The sequence below is a fragment of the Dromaius novaehollandiae genome, chromosome 2 (assembly GCF_036370855.1).
Source record: "Dromaius novaehollandiae isolate bDroNov1 chromosome 2, bDroNov1.hap1, whole genome shotgun sequence".
NCBI classification, from domain to species: domain Eukaryota; kingdom Metazoa; phylum Chordata; class Aves; order Casuariiformes; family Dromaiidae; genus Dromaius; species Dromaius novaehollandiae.
This window is the reverse complement of record NC_088099.1, coordinates 3,990,353-4,012,271: the sequence shown is the minus strand read 5'-3', so window position 1 is coordinate 4,012,271 and position 21,919 is coordinate 3,990,353. Positions and strand designations below refer to the sequence as shown.

The following is a 21,919-nucleotide window of genomic DNA, read 5'->3' as shown; positions in this document are numbered from 1 at the left end:
TGTATATGTCATAAGTTACAAACAGATCATTTCTCTGCTCAGATACGCAGAGGGATCAGTTAAAAAACTACCAGTCTATGTAGAAGAATAAATACAGTTAAGCTTAACTGGTGATGTGTTTTTGAAATAACACTTCTGTTCAGAATTGAACCAGAAAGAAACCAAAGAATTTTGGTGCGTGTGCTTTGTCTTTTTTAGAGAAAGCATCTATTTTTCTTATTTTTAGAAAAGTTTCATAGTAACAGGAAGATGTTAGACAATTGTGGAACTTAAGGAATTGTGGATCTACTGACTTATAACACATTTCATTTGTATATCTAAATGTTTCAATTATGGGATGCCATCCTATAAAGTATACACCTAGGAATGGATTCAGTAGAGCCTTTGAGCACCTATATAACTGCAAGCATGTGAATAATCCCACTGAAATCAGTTATTCATTTGCTTAAAGTTGTGCATGGGTTCTAGCACTTTTGCTGGTTTGAGACTTTCAGAGGGGAATGGGAGGACTCTTTTTTCTAATGGTTTATCTTTATAGTAGGGTATGCAAGCAGGTTATGTCTTCAGGTTTTTTGTTTTTAAGGAAAACTTACTGTAGTTCTCAAAGTGCCTTATATTCTAAAGAAAATTTAGAGCCCTCTTTTAGGCATCCTTGTTCTGCATACAACTTGATTAATTTTAATTTAAAATTTGTATTTAATAAAACATAGACTCAGTTTTGTCTGAAAATGTATTACAATTTATTTCTGCCATTTTTGTGTAAAATTTACAGAAACAGTGTTACATCGTGCGCTCCAAAGGTAATGTCTCATTCCTCTAAGGCTGTGTCCTTTCCTTTTCTACTCTTTCTGTTTTTATCTATCTTGTCTTTCTGATCATATTGTTATGTGCATTGAATCTTTTGTTAGGACTGAGGTTCTCGGGGGTGGGTAATAATATGCTTTTTATTAAAAAGATACTCTCCTCATCAGCAGTATCAAACCAATTTACCTTAATCTTGAGTGAATGAAGATAACTGTCTTTCTGTAAATAACTTGGACAATAGTATATATTATAAGGCAGACTTTGAATTAGTTTAAACTATAAAAGTTATTTTATTAAAGCAATTCCGTAGATATTGTTTCTTGGAAAGAACTCATCATAACTGAGTTTCTGAATGCAAAAGTTAGTATTAAGTAGGCTTTCTCCTGACGAAGTTCTGAAATCAGAAGTAAATATGCTTAAGAATTGACAGGCAGAATATACGCACAAAACTTTGAAGTGGTCTTCTAAAGTGGAAATGTTTGCAGAATAATTCTGATGTTATAACCTCAACCTTGAGATGAGAAAACTTTCAAAAGCACAATGAGGAGTTAGGTTTCTGCTTCCCGTAGGAAGCCTGTTAGGTCACCTAACTCCTTCTCATGCATTTGGAGAAAGTTTTTCTCTTGGGTAATGCTTTTCCTTGTGTGTTTATTTCATGAACAAGTAAATGAGGAAAATTCTATCCATTTTATCTATCAAATTGCCAGTGTAATGAAAGAAACCTCTAAATGGCTTTTAATGCTACTGACTGTCCCTCTCCTTGCTCATTGAGGACTAGTCTAAAGAAAGTACATGCTTAGGTAACTTGCTGAATTGGTCTGTAAGTGCTGCTGCTGCATGGCAGGAGCTCATTACTACAGCATTTATATTAAGTGTGTTGAACCTGTTGCTTTCTCTGGCTAATTCTAAATGCTAAGATTTGTTTACTGTTGGTTTCACTGAAGTAACCCACTTCTATTCTCACTACTTTAAATAAGCTTTATAATTAAGCCCGCTTAAAATGTTTACTTGACAGCAGGTTGTTAATGCAGTTAACTTTTGCTTATAGAATGTCAAAAACTGTAAGGAACTTTGTTTGTAGCAATATGCTGTGTGCAATATGCTGTACTGGTCAGAGAAAAACTAAGTACACAAAGTACTATTGAGAGAGAAATAAAATGTCTTCTCTATACAACTTCTGTCCCTGTGTTAAACTAGAGAAGTTTTCTGTAATATTTAGTATCACAGAAGTGCAAGGTGTGGTTGGTGTTTGGAGGTTAATAAAATTGGAGTGTAAACACTCCTGATTTGCAGTTCCATCTTTTGGCATGCATTCCAACACTGAAGCATTTTGTGATCTAGTAGTTCAATACTAGAGTGTAGATATGTGCTTAAAAGTAGCTTTTCAGTGCTATAATAACATGCTACTTCATTATCCCAAGTCTGCATTGTTACAAATTCAGCATCTAGACCCTGTGATTATTTTTTTTTTTTTTTTTTTTTAAGGGAGAAGAGTGGAAAAAGGCTAGAAAGACAAACTGATGACTGGGGAGGAGAGGGGAAAAAATCTTTTCAAATAATTAATTAAACTTTAAATGCAAGTCATCTTGATTTCCTTCCCCTCTCCACCCCATATGTAAGATTAATGCAAGTTCTGATGTCCCTTAGATTTGTCCATATAGCGTGGTTCCCATTGCAACATTAGTGTAGGCTAGCCTATAGGACTTGGATGAAAAGGTTGTGAGAATATGTTTCTGAATACAGAATTAATTTCCTTTCTTCACTGGAAAAGGATTTAGAAAGGTATCAAGCGATAGCATTATTATCATAAACTTGAATCTTAAAATATAACTGTAGATACACAGCATTGAATATTCTTATTTGTAGTCAAGTCAGAAATTTGGTATAGCCTCATCAAACATCTCTTAGGCTAATGTACAAAATGTAATGCACTGGGATTTCCCTTTCAGGCTAGAAACAGCTAAATGTGGGAAGCAAAAAAATAGGGGAAGTCTGAATTCATCACAGAAAAACTGTAGAGTATCATATACTGTCTGCTTGCATTGTGCTGCTGTTACTTTAGGGAAGCCTGTGAGCTTATGAGCTGAAGTGCCGTAGTCTTGGTGGTTAAATATAGATGTATTGCTTTGTATTCTGAATCATGAAGCCAATCAAGTAGATGGAGAGTAAGAAAGCAGGAAAAAGAGACAAGCAAAGAATCTCTCATGTATTATAACTGTTTTCCTTTTCTTATTTTTTTTTAATAGAACTGATTTTTAAGTGACTATAATTTCAGAAATGTTTGAGTTCCAATAGCTAGCCAGTATTTATTGTAAATTCATATCTTCTGTGATTAAAATTGTTAGTTATATTTGAGTGTTTAAAGAAATTTATTTGAAGATTATTGCATGCATGTCATGATATTTGGTAGAACTTTCAAGTGTGCACAGTTAGCTAAACTTAAATGTCATGTAAAGGTTTAAAAAATGGCCTATATATATAATTTGTAAGGTTTTTAATTCCATATTTGTAACTGGATTTTTTCACTATTTTTTGTCTTACCTTTGCCTTTTTTTTATTTTTCTGTGCCATTCTCCTCTCTTACTTCATCTGAATCCCTGATTTTTTTTTAATCATCTTACCATCTTGCTGTTTGTCAAACAGAACAACAAAACCTGCTCCTCATCTTGATGGGTAAGAGTCCTTTATAGTTTTTCCAATGCTGATTAAAATTTAAGATTGTTCATGAGTCTTCATGTATCTTATTGAAAGTAGACAGGAATGGGGAAAGAAATGTTGATTGCCATGAAAGATTTTACAGTAGAACCAGATAGAAAACAAAAGCTTGTTTTGTTCTTTTGTCAAAATTTCAAATCATAATTAATTTTCTAAAGCTGGTCAAAAGCTTGAAAGGTCCTAAATCTTAATATTCAGTTATTTAGATTTGTTTGCTGCTCTCGGCCCATAAATCAGTGAGTTGAAATGTCATGTTTAATATATTTGGATAGTACTTTTTCCACATATGCTAGCCTCAAAATCCTTCCTGGAAGTACTAATTATGGGGCAAGTTAAGAAGAAAAGAGAAATGTGATGAGATATAACAGAATTAGGCATACCTCAGTTATAACTATCCCTGACTTGTCAGTAGGAGCTTGTATGCTGAGTTTGTGTAGACTTAAAATGCTCATTCTCTGGGGAAAGGCACGCTTCTGTGCTTTCTTGAGTTACTGTCCCCAGATCCCTCTTGCATAAAGGTTCAAAAATAGAGGGATGGATTAGATGACCTGTTTACACTGCCTGTCTAGAAGAGTTGAAAGACATCAGCAAATATTTCTCTAAAATTGAACCAGAGAGGACTTTTGTTTCCTGTTGTATGAAATCCTAACATTGTTGTAAATGTAAAACTGATAAAAAAATCTAATTTTAAAAGTATAATGTATTTTAAGATCCAGATGATGCCAATGAAGAAAGCTGGATGTTTCTATTTCAGAGTGACTTTTTTAATCTGAAGAATTCATTGGAAAAGAATTGTAAACACTTGTATTTTCCACATGTTTCTTCTGCAGTGTACATGTTGTCTTTGGACTGGTGATTTCTGGTTTTGAAGTAATAGAACAAATAGAAAATCTGAAAACGGATACTGCAAGTAGGCCCTATGCCGATGTGCGAGTTATTGACTGTGGGGTGCTTGTTACAAAATCAGCAAAAGATGGTAAGTATGCATATACTTGAAGTTAACTGCCTGCTTCCTATCCTCTTTAATTAATACTCAATATTAATGTGACATAATCATGAAGAGTGCAGTGGAAAATGGAGACCCAGACATAAGCTTTAGAAACTGCACCAGATTCAACTTCAGGACAAGATTTATTATAAGTTCACCTAATGTTAATATCATTGGTGTATATATAGTTAACATAGTTTTCCTTTTGATTTTTCATGTGAGAATTCATGAATATTCTTAGATATGTGTTTGGATAGTCGCTGTTAAATGGTGGATTGTTAAGAGTTTGGGGTTTTTTTTTACTCCAGATTTGACTTTCCTCAAAGTTAGTGTGGTTATTTATCTCCTGTAGAGAGAGTCAGTGAAAAAATAATATAGAAGTATGAGGATGCAAAAAGGAGAAGACTACCAAGTTTTAGAAATGAGAAGTATACAACTGAGGTTGAGATTAACTTTTTCATAGACTTTCTTCTGCAAAGAAAAATTTTTTTTAAATTATTTTTAAATTATACTTACTTTTAAAATTATATTTATTGGCATATGCTAATGTTGAATTCATTATTATAAACCTACTGTGTATGACAAAAATGTTTTGGCTTTGCAATGGTACACTTTCTTACCTGGCGGAAGTTGTGGATGGAAGTTTTTACAGTTCACTTGATAACAGCTAAAGGCTTTTTTCTTTTTCTTTTTTTTGTTTTTTGTTGTTGTTGTTGTTTTTCACAACCTCTTTGGAAAATATTTGTGTCATTTTATTCATGGGAGTTAGGCTGGATACAATCACAGGAATTTTTATTATTGTACTTACTGTAATGAACCTAATCTTGAAAAACTGTTCTTGGTCTATGTACGGTGCTTTTCTGGAGCAGTGTGTGTATACATGTGTACACACACTTGCTTATTTTGTGCTGTGTATACATACACAGTACACATATATGAATGTGTACACACTTTAAAACTGAAATGCTGAAATGCTATCTGTTTCTAAGCTTTGGAGAAGAGGAGAAAAGTATGTTCTGACTCAGAAGCTTCAGACTCCTCCTCCAGTACATCAAGTTCTTCAGAAACTTCATCCGAAAGTGAAGCTGAAAATGAAAGAAGTAGAAGAAGAAAGCGTAAAAGAAGAGCTAAAACTAAACAGTCAAGAAAACGAAGAAAGGAAGAGAGGAAGAAAGAAGATCCAAGGTGCAAGCGAACCTCAAACCAAAGATGGTGACTAGTGTCTTAAATTTAAGAATTTTAGAGAAATTTGAGAAATATTACACTGTTTTCATGAAGTAGTCATGCGATGAATATAAAGGTGTTATTCTATAAGTTTGGGCTTTGGTTGATTTAAAAAAAAAACCCACAAACTAAAGTTGAGATTGCTGTGTAGATTTTTATATGAAACAGTTCAGTTAAGATCTTGGTAAATAGAAGCTAACAGTAACTTTGAAATAAGTGCACCTAGGCACATTGATGTTTTTAGGGTTCAATATTTCTGTGTGAGAAGTGAGACATGCACATAAGAGATCTTTGACTTTATAATTGATTATATTTTTGTAAATATTCTATGACCTTTGGTATATCAAAGGCAAAATTCTTAGCTGTAAAGTGAGAGCTGAACCTTTTTTTGTGATACTGCCCCATCCTCCCTTTAGTTGTTATCAAAAAACAAGTGAATGATGAAACACATTTCAGTTTTGCAGCCATCTTAAAGCTTAAATCATCATGTGGGCTTATTTGGGGAATTCATTTTGAAAAGTGGTGGCTTTCTCAGTTGACAATTTTTATTTATAAAATTATTTTTCTCATAGCAGCCTTTCTGACAAGAGTGATGTAAATGAAAAAGCAGTTGATGTTAGCACAAAGAGGGACAAGCCTGTGGTACGTCCTGAAGAAATTCCCCCGGTGCCTGAAAATAGATTTTTGCTGAGAAGAGATGTGCCTGTTGTCAATGTAGAACCTGAACCGTAAGAAACACTGAGCTTTCTTGTTGTGTTAGCTTTTTTTAGTGGAAACTATGAGTAACGTTTTCCCACTAACGTTGTATTGCTAGCACTAATAACCAAATGATGACTGTAGTCAGAATTTCTAAATGAGGTAATTTAGCTGCCCTTTTTACAGTTTTCTGTGGAATTTTCTTTCCAACTTGGATCAGGTTTTTTAGTGAAATCTAATCTAATGAGTTAGCTTCATTGGTCTTTAAGGATCATGCATGTAACAAACAGATGATGCAAAAAGATTATTTGGTAATTCCGGAAGAAATCGTGTGATATAAAATATTGCAAATATTTGATTGCAAGATAAACTTAAACCAGAGAGGTGATTTTGCATCTTCCATATACCAAAGGAGAAATTTTGGTTCAAAATTAATCAGTCAGCTAGAATTTTGTAAGCGATCTATGGGTTTTGAGACTAGGAGTGGGGGGGGGGGGGGGGTGAGACAAAGTAAATCAAAAATAATTTGCAAACTGATGACTTCAATTTTGCACATCTACTGAATTTCAGTTAGTTTGTGTTCTTTTCTATCAAATTTCCTCAGTTTTGGAGTCAGATGGGTTAATATAACACATCACCAGTTACCTCTAAAATCTATGATTGAGATAGATATAAAAAAAAGTTTTTTTATTGGTGATATGCTCTCCTGTAAGCCTTTTCTTAAAATGATACTTTAGTTATGTCTTCAGAGTCTCTGTATCTGCTTCTTTCAAGCACATTAAAAAAACCATGTAAAAAGGAATGCTGAATTGCCTCTTCTTGCTTAGGGAAAAGCGCAACCCTTCAAAACTTATGGACTATCAGGGGCTCCTGTTGGCATTGTTCTGTAACTGCTGAGATTTTTAAAGTATTCTATTGGTGTCACATTCATGATTTGTGTACCAACCACAAATTAACATCTTTGGTAAAGTCATGCACTACTAGAGCAGAGTACTCTGCAGCAGAGTTAGTTGTTAGCATTTATTTATCATATAGGGAGGGCAGATAGTCAACACAGATGGATGAAGACCAATGTGTATTATTTGCCTTTCATTGCGGAACTATTCGGTGCTTGCTTGCTGCTTAGAATACGATTCACTGAATTCTCAGTTTCACTATATGAAAATATAAGATGAATATTTTGTATGCTTAACTTAAAGTAATCTGCTAAGTTTAAGTTAAAATTTTTATATGGCTTTTTGCACTTAAACTCATATTTTATTAATGTATTTAGGAAGCTTCTTGATGCTGCACCAGTTCTGACTGACCAGAAACCATCAGTCTCTAAATCAGGACGAAAAATTAAAGGAAGAGGCACAATAGTATGTGTATATTCTTTCCCTCTCTCACAACCCCTTCTCTGACCTCAAGGTTGAATTTTCTTGAAGGCTTTGTTGACACGTTGACATGCTGTAAATTCTAGCTTAGAAGGTTGAAAAGTTGCTGTAAAGTAGTTCATTTTGTAATGCCTTTTCTTCCATTCTTCTTGTTAATGTCTTCTTGCCTAAAGATTGTTTGGGAAAACAGAAGCTTACTCCTCAGCTATGAGAAAACTTAAAACATAAGAATAAAATTCTCATTTAAAGAACAAAATTAATTCATCCTGGACAAGCTACAAGATCTGAAGCAATGAGGAATGACAAGAGCTTTAACTCTTCTTCACTCACTGGATTTCCTCACTGTTTCAATATGTCTTTGGGCTGTAAAGCATAACAGTAGCTATGACTGTTCTACAGTGTAATAGAAGTATGCAACCCGTTCTGATGTATATTGCTTGTCTCCCCCATTCTGGTATTTGTACCTTCTGATGACTGTGTATACCTTGCTGGGCAAAAGCAATTTTGTTGCCAGCACTGGCAGAATCACTTAACTTGTTTTCCTTTTCTTGTTTTAGGTAAACTCTACTTCCTTTCTTACCTATATAGCATAGCATAGTTTGCCAGATTTTATCTGCTCTCAATGCTGACATCAAATTTATGTAATGTCTTAGATGACACTGTACAGGCAAGAAGCTACTTTTTGGTAAAGCTAGTAGAAAATAGCCCCCCTCCCCCCACCAATGCACAGACTCAATCCAGTTTTTTATATCTTCCTCTGTAAAGAATGCTGCTGTTCATTTGCACTTCAGAACTTGGTATCCTGAAGGCTTTTGCTTTTGCATTAGTGCCACTGTTGTCAAGCAAAAGTTTTCTTGTCTCTGCTTTAATATAGCCCCAGTACGAGGCCTGAAACACTGCACAACTACGCTGTTCTTTTTTGTCTGTTTTTTCAGTCTACACTGTGGTGTTTTTAGTAGAAGAAGGCAAAAGTAAGAATATTTTTCTTAAATGTGCATTTGGTTCTGGTGTATTTCAAATGTAGAATACCATGAATGAGCATATTCCTTCCCTTAAGAACACTTTCATAGGTCAATTTAGCAGGTGGCATTTGGGTAGCCATAACCTGTAGACGAGTTGGTGCTGCAGAATCAACTTTGCAAGTGAGAGTCCTGAGATACCCCTACTGGCATAGCTTAAGACACTTGATTAGAAGGGGCTTAACTTAGACTCCCCAAAGCATGATTTTTCTTATGTGATAGTCACTGGGGTTATGGAATGCCTTTCACCTGGTTCCTGTGATACGAAGATTTTAAGCCACAAAATCAGTTGTTTAGATAGCTGTAACATGGAACAAGGAATTTCCAGTGTTTGGGCCTCATGTGAGAGCCTCCTATTCCCGTATTTGCCAGCTTTGACATTAAATATGATAGTTGTCCTCAGAGGCTGTGCCTCTGTGTCCGCGTTTCTGCATCTGACAGCTTTCATTTGTATTTGACAGTTATGATAATTCACAAAAGGAAACCTCTGAAATGGAAAGTTCTGGGTATTTTTGTTTTTAAATGAAAAGAAAACCTTCTGAAAAACTAGCTTAAAATTACAAGAGTCACAGAATGGCTGAGGTTGGAAGGGACCTTTAGAGATCATCTAGTCCACCCCCCCTGCTCAAGCTGCTACACCTAGAACAGGCTGCCCAGCGCTGTGTCCAGACAGTTTTTGAATATCTCCAGGTTTGGAGACTCCACAACCTCTCTGAGCAGCCTGTCCCAGTGCTCAGTCACCCTCACAGTAGAGAAGGGTGTTCTGATGTTCAGCTGCAATTTCCTGTGTTTCAGTTTGTGCCCATTGACTCTTGTCCTGTCCCTGGGCACTGCTGAGAAGGGTCTGGCCCTGGCCTCTTGACACCTCCCCATTAGATACTTGTACCCGTTGGTAGATTTCCCCCCTCAGCCTTCTCTTCTCCAGGCTGAGCAGGCCCAGCTCTCTCAGCCTCTCCTCATATGACAGATGCTCGCTCCAGTCCCTTCATCATCTTCGTGGCCCTTTGCTGGACTCTCTCCAGCAGGTCCATGTCTCTCTTGTATTGGGGAGCCCAGCACTGGACACAGCACTCCAGGCGTGGCCTCCCCAGGGCTGAGTAGAGGGGCAGGATCACCTCCCTCGACCTGCTGGTGATGCTCTGCCTAATGCAGCCCAGGATACCATTGGCCTTCTTGGCCACAAGAGCACGTTGCTGGCCCATGGTCAACTTGTCCACTGGGTCCCCGGGTCCTCCTTTGCAGGGCTGCTCTCCAGCAGGTCAGCCTCCCGCCTGTACTGGTGCATGGGGATATTTGTCCCCGGGTGCAGGACTCTGCACTTGCCTTTGTCGAGCTTCCTGAGGTTCCTGTTTTCCCATCTCTCCAGCCTGTCAAGGTCCCTCTGAACGGCAGCACAACCCTCTGGCGTGTCATCCGCTCCTCCCCATTTTGAATCATCAGGAAATTTGCTGCAGGTGTATTTGGGTTCATCATCCAGGTTGTTGATGAATAAGTTGTACAGGATTGGACCCGGTGTTGACCCCTGAGGTACACTGCTAGTTACTGGCCTTCAACTAGACGTTGTGCCACTTATCACAACCCTCCAAGCTTTGCTGTTCAGCCAGTTTTCAGTCCAGTTTTGGACTGAAAGTCTGCTCATCTAGTCTGCCCTTCCTGAACTTGCCTATGAGGATTTTATGGGAGGCAGTGTCAAAAGCTTTGCTGAAGTCAAGGTAGACAACATCCACTGCTTTCCCCACATCTACCCAGCCAGTTATTCCATCATAGAAGGGTATCAGGTTGGTGAAGCATGATTTCTCCTTTGTGAATCCATGCTGATTACTCCTGATCACCTTGTCCTCCTTGTGCTTAGAAACTGTATCCAGGATTAGCTGCTCCATCCCCTTTCCAGGGATTGAGATGAAGCTGACTGGCCTGTAGTTTCCTGAAAGTTAAGTGGAATTGGCTTTTGGAGGGGTTTTGGGTATCTGTGTTTTGTTTTTCCTAATTTGGGTACCACCTTGGCAAAATTAAGAAAAAAAACCCATAAAATCAGAAATGATTTAGAGCTAGCAATTAGTTAAAGCAACACATTTTCTACTATCTCTAATGGTCTATTTAGCAACAGTTTCTATCCAGAGCCAACTTGTTTGATATTTAAGATGCTCATCTGTACTTTTGAATTCTCTTAGGCTCTGAGAGCAAAAGACTCTTTAGTACAATCTGAAAAAATTAGAGAAGTCCTTGAATTAACTTGTTATATGCTGTTCATTTGTGAAAGCTGTAATTTGAGGGTGGTTTTTTTTGTTTTGTTTTTTTTAAGTAGTTACTGCTTTACTCAGAGGATAGGGAAGTTGCCAGCCTCTGGCAGATTTTCTTTGTAATGTTTTATATAAACAGATAGGACTTAAGTACTTCTGCCTGTAGCGAACTGAATTCTATTTACGCTAATACATGGATCTTTACATTTTTATTCTAGTGGGCAGTCTTGTTTTTTTCACATATTACTTTCTTTATAAATGGCTTCAAATAATTGAGTAAAATCCAGACCTTTCTCCTCTTGGTCAATTGAGTCAAGAAGCATTTAATTTCCTCATATAAGTTATTTAAGTGCATTTCCAATTGAGTAATGGAAAATAATGAGTTAGCAATATTAAAGTTTGTTCTGCTGCTGCTCATATAGCTCTTATTGCCTACTTGATTGCTGTGCCAAAATATCAATTTTTAGCGTGAAGCTTCATTCGCATTTTTGTGAGACCTTTATTGTTTTGAGGAGGTCTGGAACTGGATGCACATTCCTGAAGGGGTGAACAGCAGTTACTTTTGAAACAGAGCTTGGCTTTACATGTACAAGCAGCTTAAGTGTCTGTTAACTGTGAAATGAGACTTCTGTGCATTAATAGCATAAAGAAAAATTGGTTGATTATCTGCAATGATTATGTTACTCCAGAACATGTTGTGTAAAGGGAATCCATGACCATCTCCTTGATCACGATCATTTCTTCCTTTCCCATTTTGAAAAGATAGGATAGCTGTCCCTTTCCTGCGGGCTTTGGGAAATGACCTCACTGTATGAAAGATACAGTTAGCCCTGTAATCCTGTTTCAAATGTGTGGGATATGCATATCAAAAGTGGATATTTTTGCTAGGAAATTCAAAATTTACATGTTCTTTGTGGATTTTATGTGGAAATAACGGGATGAAGTTGTCTGGCTAGTGTTATGAAGATGCGTGCAAAATCTGTAAAAGAGGCACCAGATATTTTTTGTACTATCCAGTCTCCTTTGAAAAGAAATATGTAATAATCTTTCTCTGTTTCCGTAGCGATATCACACCCCACCTCGGTCGCGGTCATGTTCTGAATCCGATGATGATGAGAGTAGTGAGACCCCTCCCCACTGGAAAGAAGAAATGCAGAGATTAAGAACGTATAGACCACCTAGTGGAGAAAAGTGGAGTAAAGGCGATAAGTAAGATCTATAATACAAATTTTAAATGTCTTGGTTTTTACACAGGCTTTAATAAATTATGCAGATATACCTTGTCATCCTTGTTGTTTACAAAAACACATAAAAGGATCTTTGTAGTGAACATAGTCCATTTAAATTCAGAACATTAGAAATTGAAAACTTTCTTAAAACCTTTCTACTTTGCTGATGTAACAGCAGCTGAACGCATGCTGAAAAGTGTCAGGAGGTCAGAATGATTGGTTTCTGATAGTGCTGTCTTAGGCACTTATTTAAGAAGAAACCTGTCCATTTGCCTGTCCCTTTTTATTGAGCTAGTGATGTCACATTTCCTTTAGCTTCAAACTTGGTTATCTGGTTTCTTTGGATACCAAATAAAACTGCTCAATCTACCATTTCTATATTAAGTTTTAGTCATTTGTTCTTTCTACAGTTATAAACTCTCTAGTGGAAGCCAGCCTCTCCAGAACTTCTGATGACTTGGTAATAAGTATGAGCTTGCATCAAAGTGTGATGGCTAAACCCCAAGGGCAGAACTGAAGGATATTATATACAATGATTATTGAATAATTGCAAATGTTTGTCATAAACCACTTCAATAAACTGAAGGAACTCGATATATAATGTATTGTGACACACCAGCTAAAAGAATACAAAATTAAGATGATGTTATTAAATTTGTATTTAAACATTGTTTATGAATCACATAATTGTAGAGGTATAATTTTGTGGACTACGTCAAAATCTCTTTACACTGGTTCTACAGTATGCAAAATTTGCTGATGTTGGATAACTCACTTCTTACAGACAAGATATAGCCCTCTTGATAGTGGTGTAATTCCATATCTTAAAATGAATGTAAGAAGCTTAATCGAAACACAGCTGTTTGTTACCAAATACGGGACTTTTTAAAATAGTTTTTAGACTTTATTAATTGCCTTGGAAGAGGGGGGAAAAAAAGTAGTCTTGAATTTTTTTTTTTTTTTTTTGAAGAATTTCCAGTTAGTGGGATTTGTTGTTTGTTTATTTTCAAGGTTGAGTGACCCATGTACAAGCAGATGGGATGAAAGGAGTGCATCCAGGAGATCGAGGTCTTGGTCACATAATGGCTATTCTGATCTAAATACTGTAAGATATTCTAGCCATCACAAAAAACACAGAAAAGAAAAAAAGAAAATGAAGCATAAAAAGAAATCTAAAAAGCAAAAGCATATCAAGAAGCACAAGCAAACTAAAAAAAAGAAAACATCACCATCATCAGATGTGGAATCCTCTCATTCTTTCCTCAGGAGGACAAAATCATCTTGTGATCGTGAGAGGAAATCTCGTTCTTCTTCAGTGTCTTCTAGACATTCTTCCAGAAGAGACTGGTCTAAATCTGACAAGGAAGATCAGAGTTCATCGACTTTATCAAGTAGAGAGACTCGGTCATACTACAGATCCAGGTCAAGATCCAGATCTAGATCTAAATCAAGATCTTATTCACGAGGAAGTTCTAGATCAAGATCGGCCTCTAAATCATCACATTCTCGAAGTAGATCAAGATCAAGTTCTAACTCTAGGCATCAAAAGACAGTTTCCAATTCGCCACGAAATATTTCCGCACGGTTAAATGAAAATAAGTTGAACAAGACTACTGACCCTGTAAGGGCAGTTATATTACCAAGTGATAAAGTTGTTGTACCTCCAGTTGTCCCAGAAAACCTCCCTGTTATACCCTTAAGTGATAGCCCGCCACCTTCAAGGTGGAAACCTGGGCAGAAACCATGGAAGCCATCTTACGAGCGAATTCAGGAAATGAAAGCTAAAACAACCCATCTAATGCCTGCACAAACTAATTATAATTTAGTAATTATTAAAGAGGCTAATATTTCTTCCTCCTACCGTAAGCGACAAAGGAGTTCAGATAGTGATCGAAGTGGTTATTCCAAATATCATAGTGATAGAAGCTCAGATAGTTGGCTGAGATCAAGAAGCAGGTCCTCTCGAAGTAGGTCATACTCGAGATCTTATACAAGATCAAGAAGTCCATCTAGCTCAAGAACAAAATCCCGTTCTTCTGGCAGATCACCATCACTGAGTAAATACCGCAGTGACAGGTCAGGTTATAGTGAGTCAACGTCTTATTATTCCCTCAGTAGTGACGATAGACACAGAAGCAAAAGAAAATCTGGATCCAGGGAGCAAAACACTCGGTCTCTTAAAATAAGGCAAGAAACTAGCTCTGAAGGTACTCTCCATTATAAAGGTCCTAAAGACTATGATGAATCTTCTCAAGGATTAAAAGAGAGTGACAGTTTATCATCTTCAGACTTTTCTACTGATAGTGAGCATTCTGTCAAAATAAAAGTAGTCCAAGAAAAAGAAGGCCATTTTCAATTAGAAGGAGATGCTCAGAAACAGGATAAAAATAACTTAAGTTCTGAGAGAGGAGAAGAAAAATTGAAGCGTGAACGAGATACTGATCTTTTGAAAAAGAAAGCTGTTAAGGAGAAGTCTTCTGGGCAATTTAGAGGTGGTGCAAAAACTAAACGAAAATCGTATTCAGGTAGTAAATGGGACTCCGAGTCAAATTCAGAACGAGGAGATGGTGGGCATAACAGAGGAGATTCTAGACCCTCATCTGGTAAAGAGGAAGGAGAGGCCTCATCAGGATCTGATACAGAGCTTAGTGTTACCAAAAGGACAAAAACAAAATCAAATTCTTCAGAAGGTTTTCTGGATTCTGATTGTACTTGGAAGACAAGCAAACAGCAGTTGTCCTCCTCTGAATCCGAGAGTTCTCGTTCTAGCTCAACAAATATTAGAGGAAAGTCAAAAAAACACAAACATGGATCGAAAAAAACTCTTAAAAAATCACATTCCAAAAAAGCAAAAGAAAAATCAAAAGGGAAAAAAGAGAAGAAACACAAAGTTCAGAAAAGAAAAGAAATGTTTCATTGGCAGCCCCCGCTGGAGTTTGGTGAAGAAGATGATGATGACATAAATGAAAAGCCAGTTACCAAGGATGATAAAAAAGAAAAGCAGCTTATCAGAGACATAAAAGATGAAAAACAAGACACTTATGAAAATGATGAAATACTCAAAGATATAATGGGAAATGGTGAAAAGTCTTGTGTGGATGAAAACTTCATAGGTAAAAACACTACATGTGATACCTCACCAGATCAGAGTAACCTTAATAAAGATAGCATTGAACCAGACACTTCAACCAGTACTTTAAACTCGGGTATAAACGTGACTGTTTCCAAGAATGAGATTAAACATACTGAAGAAAGTAATCAGAATGGACTGGATGATGTTATTCAGACAGATGACAACATGGAAATTTGTACTCCAGATCGTAACTCGCCGGGGAAGGTGGTCATGGACGTTTTGTCTCCTGTCATCCTGGGTACTAAACCCCATGCTTTAAGTGTTAGTATGAACAAAGATGTACAGGTTGAGACCCCTGAACCAGATGCTGTCAAACTAGGAAACAATCTTTTAGACTTGATTAATATCAAAGAAGAAAAAGAAGTAGGAAGACAAGAAAATAATTCTGTCCCAGTGTCTAGTGCTAAAGACAGCAGTTTAAAAAGTGAAATAACTGAAAATACACAAAGTAACTTGGTGGATAATAAATGGAAGCCTTTGCAAGGTGTTGGCAATTTACAGCCAGCTACTGTTAGTACTGCCACAGAAGTTAAGAATGCAGTTTCAGCTCCAGAGCCAAAGCCAACAGGTTTAAGAATTGAAATAAAAGCCAAGAATAAAGTAAGGCCTGGATCTCTGTTTGATGAAGTTAGAAAAACAGCACGGCTTAATCGAAGGCCAAGGAACCAAGAAAGTTCCAGTGAAGAAGAATCTCCAAGTAGAGATGGCAATAGCCCATCCAGGAGTCTTAGTAGGTCACGAAGTAAATCTGAATCTAAATCCAGACACAGAACAAGATCCATATCTTATAGTCACTCAAGAAGTCGATCACGAAGCTCTACATACTCATATAGGTAAGACACTTGTGGTTTTGTTCTCGCAGCCTACCATGTTAACTTGAAGGTTCCCATATTTTTAAAACATGTTTTTCTTTCCCAAGTCATGTTTTTCTTTTAAACAGCACTGTATTTTTTTTTTAGCAACTATGGAATTAATATTAAGCTTAAAAGATAAACTTTTTGCTGCTTCCTGTTTTCTGCTGCTCTTTGTTTCAGTTGTATTCCAGTATGTGCTTTTTAAAGTCGTTTATCAATTATAGGTCGAGAAGCTATACAAGAAGCCGAAGCAGAGGGTGGTATAGTAGAGATCGGTCAAGAAGTCGAAGTAGTTCTTACCACAGTTATAAGAGTCACAGGTAAGTTTCTCTCACTGGAGACAGCTGCGTAGTACACCCCAATCCTAATAAATCAGGCACAGAAATTCGATGCTTGAATCTCCACGTGAGTTGGAAATGTGCTGTGCTTAGCTATGCATACCGTAGACTGAGGCATCTATTTGAACTGCACAAGTGAGAATAGTCAGGTTTTGGAATTTCCTGTTACTGAGAGTAATTTTGTTTAATATTTTGCAGTATGGATGAGGAATTCTGAGCAAAACACATTCCTTTCCCTCCACCCCCTATTCAGCATTTATTTTTGATTTAACTTAAAATGTCTGTATATTTTCTTTTGTTTGTCAGTCGAAGCTATAGTAGAAGTAGATCCAGAAGTAGTTCATACGGTCATCGCAGTCGATCCAGGTATGGATTGTGTTTCTATACTGGCTCTGAAATAAATATACTTTATAAAAATATCTTAGTGTAACAATGCCCCTTTATTTGTGATATTTACAGATACATGTCATCATAGCAAGTAAAATCAAAGCAAAATTAACACAAGTGAGGTTCTTTTAGAAGTTGAGAATAAGCAAATCATCTTGGTATTACAGTGTTAGCAGATGATATGAGATAAAGGGGAAGGTATTTAGTATTATTTATTGTTACTGTGTGAGTTATAAATAGAATCACTTTGTTTTCAAGAGTATTAGCAAACAAGTTGTTTACCTATTGAGCAATTCGTAGAGAAAATAAAAAACTTTAAATGCTTAGTAAGTCTTTTCTAGGTTAATAAATTTGAGTTTATTCTTACTGTTGTTTTGAAGACTTGTATTTAAACTTCTTTAAAATGTAAAATTATCCTGTTTGACAAATCCTTCAAGGGTAATTTCTATATGGCAACTCATATGTCTTCATATGAATGTCTTTAAAGCTCAGACTTAAAAATTAATGGCATTTTAGTTAAGGAATTGTAAATCTACAATGAATTCCTTCTCCCTTTAATAAAGTAGGTCATACACTTATGATAGTTACTACAGCAGAAGTCGAAGTAGAAGCAAGAGGAGTGACAGCTATCGAAGATCTAGAAGTTATGACAGACGATCCAGGTATGTTATTTACTAGCATGATTCTATGCAAAGGAATTTGCTAAGTATATACTTAAGCTTACAAAGACTAACATTTTTTTTCTCAAGAACAAAAATTATTTTTTACCAAAAAGTGTAAATAAAAGAAATTATATCAAGTGTTTGAGTGAGGGTGACTTAAATCAGGACATCTGACATGCTAAATTGGGAGTGTGGAAGAAACTAGGGGAAGAAAGATCTGAGAAGACACCAACACATTATCCTCTTTTATTCAATTCATTGCATTTGCATCCACATAAGTTCAAAATAAGCACATATTTTTAAAAAAAATGTTGCTTGTGATTTGAATCTTGGGAGCGACTTCCTTGTAGAATTAAAAAGCACTTAAAATTTTTATGTGCTGTGTTATGGATTAAAGGCTACCTGGTATGCCAAGAATCCCATTGGATGGTGAATTCTTCTTGGTTAGAGTGCAAAAATAGATTAAAAAAAAAACCTACTGGAAGGGAAACAAAAAATTAGTGTTATCTAGAATTAACTTTTAACTTCCTAGAATATGTTTCAAAAAAACTTTTATCTGCAAATCCAGTGCATTGCTGCTATCACTGTTTATACTGTTTTCTATAGTATAAATTTAGGATAAATTATCCTACACAGTACAGGGGAGTTACCCACTGACAGCTGTGATATGTTTTGCAAAGATCAAAAGTGGAACATGATCTTTGTACAATGAATAAACTTCAGTGATGATTCATTTTGTACCTTTTAACATGTCCCTTATTACTCAGTGGTAAATCAGGCAGATCTGTAACACCACCGTTAATTTTTGTGCTCTGCTGTCTTCATACTCTTTCTTTCACAACTTCGTATGAACTCAAAGGACTTCACCCCGGCCCATTTCCCCATCTAGTTCCAACAGTAAGATGACTTCATCAATGTATTTGAGGGGAAAATACATACAAAATAATTGCTTTAGGATATTGGGAAGCTTCAGAGGAACAATGCTGGATTATGGTGTGCTCATCTTTCATCTAGAAAACTGTCCTTACAGGCATGAGATTAGATAATTTTAGTATTCAGATTATACAGAATAATCTTTTATGTCCTGTGACTTGTCTGAAATCACCTGGACTGTATCTTGATGCTTGGCCAGGTGCTGAGTTTGGGATTCTTTTGGTCTGGATAAGCCAGAACATTTTAATCTGCTACTTCCACCCTCCACACATGCTCACACATCTGTTGTTCTGGAGCCTAATTCGGTAGATGCTTCTTCACACTTATAATTGCAGTATATAAAACAAGGAATTGTGGAATCATCTGAGAAGCACTTGCAATATACAACTGTATTTTTAGAATATACTTTTCAGTCAACCGTTAGTATTTACTAAAACTTAGTTATTGTGAATGGCTGAAGCTGTATTGAAAAAATCAAGAAATCTTGTAGTTACAATCACAGTCTGTCTTCAGTTGCACTGGGATTTCATCATGTAAATATAATGCTTATTTTATTTTTGAGTGTCCTTTCATGCATATTTCGGTTACCTAACATGTGATCCTATAAAAGACTTTGTTTTCTTCTTGTCTCATGTGTCTGTCCCTTGACAATTTTTTGACATGATAAAATTTTGAATTTGAAGCACAAAATACAATTTTGAGGAATTTTAATCTTGTCTTTGTAGATCTTATGGCTCTGACAGTGAAAGTGACCGCAGCTACTCTAACAATCGAAGTCCCAGTGAAAGCAGCAGATATAGCTGAAAATGTTTCTTTAACGATGGAAAGTGTATTTAAGAATTTTGTCAGTGTTGTGTAAAAACAAATGAAAAAGCTGTTTTGACACTGCCGCAGGTGAAGCTGAAGGGCGTTTACTGAGGGAGCTGAAACATTACCATTTAGCAGTGAACTCATTTGACTGACTGAATACCTATGGAGAGAAGAACTGAGCTCAACTCAACTGTTTTTATGTCACATGTTACTTTTACAAAATAAGACAGTTTTGTTTCCTTGAATCAGATTTTCTAAGCCATGAATGACACTTACGTGAATTTGCTGACACCGCTTTTCTGGGTGCAGCAGTCTGTACTGTCTTGAAGTATCTTTGTATAAACACCATAGGGCTTTCTGCCTGTTACTATTAAATATACGCTAGCAACTATAAAACTGTGAAGAAAACTTCTTACAAAGGCTGCCGTTTCTAGTTTATTAAAATTTTTTTTAAAATGTCGGAAGATCGGTTCCATGCCATCTCGTTTATTGACTGTAACATTATATAGTGTATATATACAACAGGTAGGTGATGAAAGCAAAGACTGCCACTCTGTCTTAATTCTTATTGTACTGTGATACTACAGGAATCTCCTGAAAAGGATGGGATTACTATACACCATAGATATTGTAAAACTGATGAGCAGTGAGAAAGTGTAATGAGTCAGTTTTGATCTTAATATCCAACTTGTCTAAACTCAGATGTTTAAAGTGAATTTTGTGATAAATAACAACTTTCTTAAGCGTTTAAAAAGTGTTACTAAATGGTCCTGTTCCAATTCATATTACAGTGCTTGGCATACTTCAACAGAGTTTGAAGCTGACTTGTAAACTGTTGAATATATCATAAGTTTGTTCAAAACAATTTTTAAACACTTAAGTGAAAATAATTTTTGAGAAAATAAACCATAATGGTTCCTTTATAAAATATCTGTAGATGTATCCCATTTGCCATGGGGAATATCATTGCGCAGATATTGAGTTATTAAAGTGATATGACTATAAAAATACTGACATGCCTAATTAAAAGCATGGACAGTACCTTTCAAAGTTAACTCAAATACCAAAAATGACTCCATGCTACAGATGAACAGTTTGCAAAAGTGTAGTTTTAAAGCTGAAGAGCATTGACTAATTTTTGCAATATTTTGATTCAGTTGACTTAAAATCATTTGTAAAGTTTTTTTTCAGTGTTTAGAAAGTTGTATACTAAGAAGCAGGCTTTTTCCAATGGCATAATGTACCCTGGAAAGTGGGATCTATAGGGGGGGAAAAAACAGACTAACATAGTTTTATTAGAGCTAATGAGTACAGTTGTATTATAATAGCTTTCATTACTGACTTTCTGTAATATCTTGAGATGCTTTAGTTTTCTCAAGTGGTTTGAAATAGTGAAGTTTTCTTTTTTGTTGTTTTTTATTATTTTTTAAATTTCATCAGGACCTGGGACCTTTGAAAAGTAAAAGTAGTAATTTCTTGCTTCAACATCCATTCATACTGTCTTTTTGATTGAATTAAACTACCAAAAATTAGGTTTGGTGCCCTTCTGAAACATGCAAAGAAAGCTCAAAATAAATTTTGGAAACTTAAGGATGCCCTGTGTCTATGTCTGTGAAAAGCTGAATAAGACATTTGTATGCAGGGTCCTAAAACTGATATAAGTGTCATATGGCTATTCCACTTTCCAAAAAAACCAAATAAAGGCTCTGTATGTGCTCCTTCTGGACTTAAACCCTTTCTTACTCTTCCTGTAATTCAATGAAAAAGTGTGCGCATGTAGTCCTTTTAAATCACTATTTTGTAAATTTCATATAAATGTACTTAATGTTAAAAAGCATTACTCAAGTCAGTATACATTTATAGACTTATTTCTAACAGAGTAGCAGCCATTTCAGAGTACTGAATATATATTTCATTGCTAACTGAGAATGTTTGTTGCAGTTTCATAGTTTTAAGGGCAAAAGTAATTTCTTTTTCCCCTTATTGAGAACATAGCAGTAGTGGGCTAGCAGTGTAACACAGTATGCAAAATATAAGCGTTGCCATTCAACTTTACCTTAAAAGAAAAAAAAAAACTGCTCCAGAATTTGATTTTTGCCATGTTTTAGATCAGAATTGATTTTTTTTTAAAGGCTGGGAAAAGATAGTGAAATAGAAATATTGTTAATAATTGTAGTCGTCCAAACTTCTATTGCAATGTTACCAGTGTCTATCTCATGTTTCGAATTACAAGCTTTATAAAAGAATTCACTCTGGTAGATGGTTGGGGAGGGATGGGGGGGAATGTTTTTTACTTAGTGAAATTATGTTAAATTGTTCTTCAAATAGAAGATGCACCACTGAGCAGGTTTTCTAATGTTGATCTATGTTTTTGCAATTTTGTTAATTCAAAAGTAGCTGCTGTTTGTAAAATAAATTTTTGTATATATCTGCAAATGCTGTTTTCTCTGCCTTTGGAAAATTCCCTTGCTACTTGAGAGAAACTTACAGAAAATTAAAAATATACTTCAA

General features: G+C 35.9%; 1 protein-coding gene across 10 annotated transcripts in view; it reads left to right on the top strand.

Annotated features, from left to right (window-relative positions):
* Window positions 1–21,919, top strand: part of NKTR (natural killer cell triggering receptor) — a 46,108-nt gene extending 24,189 nt beyond the window's left edge. For 4 of the 10 annotated variants that reach the window (XM_026096211.2, XM_064505663.1, XM_026096218.2 and 1 more), the window contains 11 exons: window positions 3,448–3,477; window positions 4,350–4,495; window positions 5,497–5,719; window positions 6,304–6,459; window positions 7,701–7,788; window positions 12,126–12,271; window positions 13,303–16,257; window positions 16,503–16,598; window positions 16,923–16,982; window positions 17,567–17,665; window positions 19,324–21,919. In XM_026096211.2, coding sequence (XP_025951996.1) covers window positions 3,448–3,477; window positions 4,350–4,495; window positions 5,497–5,719; window positions 6,304–6,459; window positions 7,701–7,788; window positions 12,126–12,271; window positions 13,303–16,257; window positions 16,503–16,598; window positions 16,923–16,982; window positions 17,567–17,665; window positions 19,324–19,402 — 4,078 coding nt within the window. In that variant the 3' untranslated portion in view covers window positions 19,403–21,919. The remainder of the gene's footprint in view (window positions 1–3,447; window positions 3,478–4,349; window positions 4,496–5,496; window positions 5,720–6,303; window positions 6,460–7,700; window positions 7,789–12,125; window positions 12,272–13,302; window positions 16,258–16,502; window positions 16,599–16,922; window positions 16,983–17,566; window positions 17,666–19,323) is intronic. The other 6 variants (XM_064505664.1, XM_064505669.1, XM_064505668.1 and 3 more) reach the window with 5 other exon arrangements.